Source organism: Acinonyx jubatus, chromosome D4 (genome assembly GCF_027475565.1).
Source record: "Acinonyx jubatus isolate Ajub_Pintada_27869175 chromosome D4, VMU_Ajub_asm_v1.0, whole genome shotgun sequence".
In the NCBI taxonomy this organism is placed as follows: Eukaryota; Metazoa; Chordata; class Mammalia; order Carnivora; family Felidae; genus Acinonyx; species Acinonyx jubatus.
The window spans coordinates 38,271,616-38,281,510 of record NC_069391.1 but is presented as its reverse complement, the minus strand read 5'-3'; the positions used below and the strand labels follow the sequence as shown (position 1 = coordinate 38,281,510).

The 9,895-nt window shown below is 47.3% G+C and overlaps 1 protein-coding gene across 1 annotated transcript in view; it reads left to right on the top strand.

The window, feature by feature from the left end:
* The first annotated feature begins 834 nt into the window (after nt 1–834).
* The window catches only part of LOC113593661 (uncharacterized), a 30,585-nt gene continuing 21,524 nt past the window's right edge, over nt 835–9,895 (top strand). The window contains exon 1 of the mRNA XM_027039294.2: nt 835–1,189. Coding sequence (XP_026895095.1) covers nt 1,088–1,189 — 102 coding nt within the window. The 5' untranslated portion in view covers nt 835–1,087. The remainder of the gene's footprint in view (nt 1,190–9,895) is intronic.

The following is a 9,895-nucleotide window of genomic DNA, read 5'->3' as shown; positions in this document are numbered from 1 at the left end:
TGAGGTCAGAGGTGGAGCTCAGAGTGGGTCCCAGAGGAAGGCCCTGCCCTCCAAGCCAGGTGTCCAGCCCAAAGTTAGAGGAAGCCCTTCAGGGCCCCAGACTCCAGAGCCCCTGGTTCTGGGAAGAGCTGTGCAGAATGGGGAACAGAGATGGAAATACCTGAAAATCAACAGCTAGATGGAGTGGTTTTGGAGAAGACCCTGGTTCAGTCCTCAAGGAACCCCAATTCTGAAGGAGGAAAGGGAAACTCAGGCCCCTCCCAGTCTCAGGGGGAGGAGGACACATAAGCCATATTTACAGGAAACACCAATCTGATAGGGGAGGTAGAAAGCCAAGCCTGATCCTCTGGGGTCCCTAGTCTGAAGGGGGGAGAGAAGAAGCATGGGCCTCGTCATTTGGGAGCCTGTCTGAGCAGAGGAAGGGAAACCTATGCCCTATCGTCAGCAAAATACCTCCCTCAGGAATGGCAAGCGAGGCCTCTGTGCAGGAGTCAAAGCCAAACCAGAGTGTGGGGCACTGGCCCAAGGCTGCAGAAATTTAGTGACTGAGATGGGGTCAGGAGTGAGCCCGGGGTTCAGCTACCATCTAAGAAGACTTCGGGAGCCAGGGCACTGCTGGGCATCCAAGTAATAGATAGCTCTGGTAATAGAACTGTCCTCTAGGGGTGCCTGGATGGCTCAGTCGGTTAAGCATCCGACTTCGGCTCAGGTCATGATCTCATGGTCCGTGGGTCCGAGCCCCGCGTCAGGCTCTGTGCTGACAGCTAGAAGCCTGGAGCCTGCTTCAGATTCTGTCTCGCTCTCTCTCTGACCCTCCCCCGTTCATGGTCTGTCTCTCTCTGTCTCAAAAATAAATAAACGGTAAAAAAAAAAAAAAAGAACTGTCCTCTAGAGGGTGCCAATAGACCAAGCCAGTCTGGACCCGCATTTTCCAGGTCCCTACCCAAAACTGCCCACAGGTCTCTCTGCAGGGAGAAGGCTTCCTGGTCAGAAGCTGTCCATAAGGAGCAAACTCTTCCACTGCTGCCCCCCAAGGCTGAGGCTCTGCCCTGCACTCCACCCTGCAGACTCAAGTGGGCTCAGTGTAATGAGTCCTTCCTTCAGAAAGAGAGAGATGAGATGTACCCCTGGACATTGGAGACAACTGCCTTTATTCCTTTCCTGTGTGTACTGTCAAGATCAGGATGAGGTAAGGGTCAAAAGTGAAGCTGGGGTCTGGGAATAGGTCAGAGCTTGGGCACAGTTGGATTGGGCTGGAATCAAGTTGGTGAGGAATAGAATTGGGATCCATATCAGAGTCAGGGATTGAGCCCTGGGCTCATTTACTGGGCCAGGCACTGGAGACCCAGATGTAGAGAAGACAGCCCTGTCTCTTGGAAGAGATAAGCAGCAGATAACTTAGTATACACTGTGATAAGGTAGATGGTATATAGGCAGTAACTAAGCCAACTTGGAGCAGGGCAAGAATCATCTAGAAGAGATGACAGGGAAGCTGAGTCCTCCAAGTTGAGCGAGGGAGTGTGGGAAGGTGGTGATTATTTGAAGCCCAGTGGGCTTGTGAGAAAACCTAACACATTCTGTGAATGGCTTGCAGAAGGCTGGAGAAGTGGCTCAGTCCTGCCCCAGGGCCTCTGCTTCCTAATCTGTGAAATGGAGTTGGAGGATATGAGGTCCTCTGATCCAACTACTTTTGGCATCCAGACAAGGCCCAGGAAAAGGTTTATGAAGGCACAGCAGCCCAGTAAATCAAAATCTTATTTGGTAGAAATGATAAATTGGTTGAAAAAGAATTGGTAGGAGCACCTGTGTGGCTTAGCGGGTTAAGTGTCCGTCTTTGGCTCAAGTCATGATCTCATAGTTCATGGGTTCAAGCCCCACATCGGGCTGCCTGCTGTCAGCACAGAGCCCACTTCAGATCCTCTGTCCCCCTCTCTCTCTACCCCCGCCCCACTTGCACAAGCACTCTCTTGCTCTCTCTCAAAAATAAATATTAAAAAAAAAAAAAAAGAAGGGTGCCTGGGTGGCTCAGTAGAATAAGCATCTGACTTCAGTTCAGGTCATGATCTCCTGGTTCATGGGTTCAAGCCCCATGTTGGGCTCTGCACTGACAGCTCAGAGCCTGTAGCCTGCTTCAGATTCTGTGTCTCCCTCTCTTTGCCCCTCCCCCACTCATGCTCTCTCGCTCTCTCTCTCTGTCTCTCTCTGTCTCAAAAATAAACATTAAAAAAATTTTTTAAAACACTCTTTAAAAAAAAAAAAGAATGAGGGGTGCCTGGGTGGCTCAGTCAGTTGAGCATCTGACTTCGGCTCAGGTCATGATCCCACAGTTCATGGGTTCAAGCCCTGCATCAGGCTCTGTGCTGACAGCTCAGAGCCTGGAGCCTGCTTTGAATTCTGTGTCTCCCTCTGTCTCTACCCCTCCCCTGCTCACACCCTATCTCTATCTGTCTCTCAAAAAATAAAATAAAACATTTAAAAAATTTTAGTAATAAAAAAAACAAATTGGTAATATTAGTGTGCTACAGGGCAAGTTTTGCAAATTTTGATGTATCTCTCAGCATTTAGTCCCTCTTGCAGAAATTAACTTTCTTACTTTAATTTCATCTGCAATACATTCTTTTTGGTAGTGAAACTTTGGGAATAACCCAGTGCTCATCAACCTATTTTATTTTTTTAAAGATTTTCTTTTTGAGTAATCTCTACACCCAACATGGGGTTTGAACTTACAACCCTAAGATCAAGAGTTGCATGCTCTACCGAGATCATGAGTAGGGGAGGGGCAGAGAGAGAAAGAGAATCCCAAGCAGGCTCCATGCTGAACTTCAAACCCCTGACCCGGGGCTGGTTCTCAGGACTGAAATGTCATGACCTGGGCTGATATCAAGAGTCAAACACTTGGGGCACTTGGGTTGCTCAGTCAGTTAAGCGTCCAGCTCTTGGTTTTGGCTCAGGCCATGATCTCACAGTTTGTAAGATAAGCCCTGTGTTGGACTCTGCACTGACAGTGCAGAACCTGCTTGGGATTCTCTCTCTCTCTTTCTCTCTCTGTCCCTCCCCTTCCAGTGTTTTCTCTCTCTCTCTCTCTCTCTCTCTCTCTCTCTGTGCCACCCCTTTCAGTGCTTTCTCTCTCTCTTTCTCAAAATAAGTAAAAAACATTTTAAAAAAAGAAATCAGACACTCAAGTCACCCAAACACCCCTCACTTTCCTACCTTTACTCACTACACTAAAAATCTTACAATGTAAATTGGTGATTGGGGACATTAATGTTCAACCTAACTGAAAATTTAAATATTTATGAATGCAAAGTCAAGCAAGTTGAACAGATAGAATTGTCTATCATTGGTGTGGAAATTTTTTAAATAGAATACAAATAAAATGAATCTCAGATCATTTTCTTTTATTCTTTTTTGGCCTAAAATACAAACAAGCCAAAGGAACCTTAAAAGACCCGTTTTCCCTCCATGACAACTATTATTAACATTTTGGTAGATTTTCTTCTCTTTTTTTTTATGTATACACATATCACATCCCTTTCCTACTTTGTCAATAATAAGTAGTAGGAAGCTTATCTTGTAAAGTACTTTTTCACTCAAACATTATTGAGAATATCTTTCCATGCCAGTAGGTCTACATTCACATCTTGTATGTGACTATATGGCACAGAATTGTCTCCAATTTTATTTTTTTTTTAATTTTTTTAACATTTATTTATTTTTGAGACAGAGAGAGACAGAGCATGAACGGGGGAGGGTCAGAGAGAGAGGGAGACACAGAATCTGAAACAGGCTCCAGGCTCTGAGCGGTCAGCACAGAGCCCGACGCAGGGCTCGAACTCACGGACCGCGAGATCATGACCTGAGCCGAAGTCAGACGCTTAACCGACTGAGCCACCCAGGCGCCCCAAATTGTATCCAATTTTAAATTTTTTTTTCCAACGTTTATTTATTTTTGGGACAGAGAGAGACAGAGCATGAACGGGGGAGGGGCAGAGAGAGAGGGAGACACAGAATCGGAAACAGGCTCCAGGCTCTGAGCCATCAGCCCAGAGACTGACGCGGGGCTCGAACTCACGGACCGCGAGATCGTGACCTGGCTGAAGTCGGACGCTTAACCGACTGCGCCACCCAGGCGCCCCAACCAATTTTAAATATATCCAATACTCCCCTATTATGAACAGCATGAGGTACATACAATAGTTCAAAATCCAATTAGGAATGAAAATGCAAATAGAAAACAATTTTTAATCAGAACAAAGAAATAAAACTGCCAAAAGATGCTAAAACTTCTCTGAACTTCCCCCCAAATGCCACCAAAAGTGTTGATGTGTAGAAAACTAATCATTTCAGCTAATTATTTGTTTCAGGCAACATGCCATTTGATTAACTTACTTATCCCATAAACTACTTTCAGTCAAATTGTTTTACATTTGGGGTTTTCAAACTCTTCTGAGCCACCAAATCCTGTGTATAACTCAGGAGCCCATGTATCAATCAGTAAGAAAGGAGCTGCTCTGGCTGAAGGGGCAGGGATGGGTACCAGTCCTTCAAAGGCCCCTGGTCTCTCTGAAATCACTGCAGTCATAAAGATTCTCCTTCTCCTCAAAAAAAGAAAGGACTCTTAAACCTCGCCCAGGTAATTGTCACCTTTCAAACCCGCTTTTCAGATAGGGAAACTGAGATTCAGAGAAAGATAACAACTTGCTCAAGATCTCCCAGACCTGGAACATCCAGATCAGGGCTCTATCCCTTGCCCCAGGAGGCCACGGCCCCTCACCCAGGAGAACTGGGGACTAAGTGGCTTGGTTGCGGAGGGGTAGGGGCACAGGCAGATGGTATATAATTACATACCATACCACAAGATGGTATATAGTCTTGACCCTCTCCAGTGACCAAACTCCCCTTTCCACAGCTCAGCCTCTTATCCTCAGAGTCATATGTGGGCCTTCAGGACAGACTGGACAGAGACTAAGGCAAACAGGGTCAGGAGGCACAGCCACCTGTCCAAGGGAAAACATCCTGTGATTCGAGGAACCAGAATTCAAAAAATAAGCCTGTTCCACTCTAAAGCCAATGTCATACGCCTAATTTGGCATTAGAAACCAGGCATGGGGGTGCCTGGGTGGCTCAGTTGGTTAAGTGTCTGACTTCAGCTCAGGTCATGATCTGGCAATTCATGAGCTTGAGCCCCACATTGGGCTCTGTGCTGACAGCTCAGAGCCTAGAGCCTGCTTCAGGTTCTGTGTCTCCCTCTCTCTCTTCCCCTCTCCTGCTCACACTCTGTCTCTCTCAAAAATAAATAAACATCAAAAAATTTGAAAAAAAAGAAACCAGGCATCGAGCTCAGACCTGCCACTTTCCAGTATGAGCTAAAGTTATCAGGGAAGACTTCTTAGAGGAGGCAATCTCACTGACAGAAGTTGGAAGATGATACTGACAGAGGTGTATACCCCATGCTGTTCATAATAGGGAAGAATTGGAATGTGTGAGAAGTATTTGAGTGTGCCTGGGTGGCTCAGTCAGTTGAGCATCTGACTTGATTTCAGCTCAGGTCATGATCCCAGGGTCATGGGATTAAGCAACCCGTCAGGCTCTGTGCTGAGCTTGGAGCCTGCTTAAGGCTCTCTCTCTCCCTCTGCTCCTCTCCCCAGCTCTCTCTCTCTAAAAGAAGAAGAAGAAGAAGAAGAAGAAGAAGAAGAAGAAGAAGAAGCAGCATTTGTGTCTCTGTGTGTGTCTATACGTGAACATGTATATGTGTGAGTGGGCCGGTGTGTGTGTGCACCTACCTGTGTGTGGTCTTGCATGTGAAAACCTCTCTGTGGGTGTGTGGGTACACACACACACACACACACACACACACACACACACACAGTCATGCACACATGAACATGTGCCCATTCCACTGGGTTAATATTTTCCTGCCTGCGTCAGCCTGGTCCCAGTCAGCAGGCAGCTCACTGCAGGAACGTGCCCTATCTGATCTGGTCAGGGGCTGTGAGCCTGGAACAGGGGGCTTGAGTGGGCAGGAAGCCCATCTCAGCTCCCCCAGAGCAGGCTGCTCTCTCTCCATTCTCCTGCTCTGCCTGAGAAAGGAGGCAGACCCAGAGGCCAGGCAGCCCCAGTGTGATGCTTCTTCCCTCCTCCCAACTCACACTGGGGCTCCCTAGTGGGGCAGACTGCCTGCCTGCCTCTAAAAGAGTAAAGCCAGCTGCTGCCCGAGTACCTCCCACTTCCCTCATCTTTGCCTAAATTCTGAGGCCTCCCCCGCACACAGGGGAAATGCTCACAGGATGCTCCCTTTCAGCAGGAAAGCAGCCTTAAAATGACTGTGCTAGCCGGTGTGAAGGTGGGATTTAATTTACAGCTTTCCAGGAACACAGTGACTGTACAAAGAGCCTATAGAGAGGTCTGTGTGGACAGGGACTGAGACACAGGCACCCACAGGCCTTGAGCCTCAGCCAGGAAGGCTCAGTGGAACACAGAGACCCCAGGCTGGGTGGGACCTTCCCAGTTCCCAGGCCTCTCCCAGTGTCACTGGAGGGTCTTTCCTTGCCTACACTGGTCCTTGTGGTGCAGGCTGGGCCAGAGTGGGCTGCACAGAGACAGTCTCTTCTGCTCTGGGCACAGCCTAAGGTCCAGGATGATTCAAACCCAGGTGTCCTGGCACCTAGCCCAGCGTGAGGATGCCCTAATGCATCTCTGTTTGGGAGATCCAAGGATGGAGCACAGAGAGAGGAGGATGACCCCCAGGAAGAGGAGGTCCCCGGGGACAGCAACTGTTTCTCATGGTGCAGACTTCGAGGCTTCCCACTTCCCTCAGGCTACAACTCTGGGCAGTCTCCTCCCCACCCTATAGCCATATTCTGCTATTCGTGACCCTTGCCATGTTTGCCTTTGTGGGCCCATTCCTTCATAAAAATGTTTTTAAAAATTATATTATGTAACCATGTTTGTCTAAAGACAGATATATCAATGTTGTATATTAAAACATTTTCTTCAACCGACAAGTTCATTTTAAAATTTTAAAACAAAGCATCTTTTTGTAGGCCCTTAAATAGAACATCTTGGCAGGCACAGCACCTTCCGTTTCCAATGGAGAAGTCAGCCCCGCGCATCCCCAGTGCCCTCTCCCACCGCACAAAAGCTGCCATCTCCCCAAGCCTGTCCACATGGCACCCCACTGCTCCAGAACAAATGAACCAACATCTTTCTCTTGTCCTCTCTCTCTCTCTCTCTCCTTCATCTAACAAACATGTCTACCTTCCCCTGCTTCAATCCAACCTCATCAAGACTTCTCCCAACTCTGTCCACTTTAGCTTCATCAGGTCTTTTTTTTTTTTTATGAAGTATTTTGAAGCTTATTTGTTTTAAGAGAGACAGCAGGGAAGGGGCAGAGAGAAAGAGAGAGAGAGGGAGAGAGAGAATCCCAAGCAGACTCCATGCTCAGCACAGAGCCCCGACTCGGGGCTCCATCCCACAACCGTGAGATTACGACCTGAGCCGACATCAAGAGTCAGATGCCTACATCCGGATGCCTGAGCCACCCAGGTGCCCCTTTATTAAGTATATTAAAACAAATTCCTGGCATTATGTCATTTCACTCCTATATTCTTCAATATTCTTCTATAAAATATATGAATATTTTCTTAATCACAGTACCATATCCAACGAAATGAACAATTCCATGGAATTAGTAAGTACCCATAATTATTTCAAAAAGTCTTTTTGCATTAATTTGTTTGAGTCAAGATCTAAACAAGGTCACACATTACACTAGGTAAGTGCTCTCTTAAGCAGGAGCTGTACCTCTTTCTCCCTCTGATTTGTTCATGTCACTGACTTGTAAATATGGTTCTGTGGGAAGTCCATGTTCTGGATTTATCTGTTTGCTTCTTTGTGGTGTCATTTAACTTTTCCTCCATTCCCTATATTTTTTAGAATATTCAGGAAGTTAGCACTCATGGGTGTGATTTTATTTAGGTTCAATGGGGGGCGGGCAGAGGATCCTTTGTAGACCATGCTATGTGCCTTCCTTTTGTGTCCTATCCAGAGACAATATTCAGTTGCTTAGTGATGCTGACCAGTCAGTGGGTCCAGAAAGTGGCAGCCTGATCCCTCCATTGTCAAGTTCCCAATCAGCCATTCACTTTCTGGTTTCATCCTTTGATTTCTGCCTAAATTAACTTTAAAATCCTTCCACACTAGAAAAGAAGGGTCAGATAGTGGTGGGGTGTCAGGTACCTGCTTAATTAGAGCAAAAAGAGGAGTCAGGATCAGGGAGGCTTTGTGAGAAAGCCGACTTAGGTGGTGGCAGAAAAGAGCAGTGGAAAACCCAGGGACCTCCTGGCCTGGAGCCTGAGTCTTGGGCTGGTTTGGGGTTAGGCTATTCACAAGGAGAGGCTCCCCGATGCAGGTGATGAGCTATGGTTCATAGCTCAGGCTTTATCCTAGGCAAACCTGAGCTTGAATCCAGTTTGGCTTCTTTTTTATTTAAATTTTAGTTAACATACAGTGCAATACTGGTTTTAGGAGTTGAATTCAGTGATTCATCACTTCCATATGTACCCAGTGCTCATCTCAACAAGTGCTCTCATTAATACCCATCACCCATCTAGTCCATCTCCCACCAGTTCAGCTTCTTAGTTGGTGTGGGTGGCTTTGGGCAAGATTTTTAATTGTGTGTCTTCATCTGTATGATGGAGATATACTAATCCTCACCTTGCAGGGTTTGTAGGAGAAGAGATTGAGTTGGTACACGGCATGGCAAGTGTCCAGTAGAGAATAAACATTTTGTGGAGAGGTGGAGAGGATGTCTGTTCGAAGAAAGGGAACCTGGATGCCCCCCATCTGCCCTGACCAACTCTTGCCTGACGCCAGGTCCAAGCTAGAAGGGCTGAGGGCAGAGTATACTATGCTCATTCCACAGACAGCAAGACCAAAGCCCATGGACTTCCATCCAGATTTCTTTTTATTTTTTTATGTTTTTGAGAGATGGGCACAAGTGAGCAAGCGGCAAAAGAGAGAGAGAGAGAAGGAAAGAGAGAGAAGCAGGGTCACCAGGACTCGTGTTTTACCCAAAGCAGGGCTCAAGCTCACCCCATGTGGGACTCAAATTCATGAACTTTGAGATCATGACCTGAGCTGAAGTCAGATACTTAACGACTGAGCCATCCAGACGCCCTTTATTTTTGTTTTTTATTTTTTCAATTTTTTTCTAAAGTTCAGCTATTTATTTTGAGAGAGAGAGAGAAGAGTGCAGGAGAGGCAGAGAGAGGGAGAGACAGAATCCCAACAAGCTCCATGCCATTAATGCAGAGCTGGACTTGGGGCTCAAACCCAAAAACCGTGAGATCATGACCTAACCCAAGATCAAAAGTCGGACGCTTAACCAACTGAGCCACCCAGGCGCCCCTCACCCAGGTTTTAAGCTGCTCCAGCCAGGCGTGTCTGCTCTTTTGGCCCTTCCCAGTGCAGCCTGGACGCTCAGCAATCTGGACTTGACTCCCTGGTTGCCCCCTTGGGTCTGGGGGCGGGGCTGCCCCAGGCTGCCTGCAATCACTAGCTCCATCAAACAAGCAGTCAGCTCACAAAGTATCTGGGGGATTCAGGCGTGACAGGACCTGGGGCAAGCAGCCTCCTAGGGATTCCCCAGCCTGCACAGCAAAGTGTGCATAGGTGCACAACAGATATATGTTAAGAGAACTGAGCTCCCCTTTCCCTGAGTGGGAGAGAAATAGGTTGTCAGGGAGGAGGACTATACCTGTGGGTGGGGCAAGGGGGTGTGTTTTGGGAATCCCAGAATTTGCGGCTCCAACATCCTGAGTCCTGGGGCGAGCAGCTAGAGCAGGGCAGAGAGCCACGAACTTTTCAATCCTGCTCCTGTTCCAGACTGTTTACT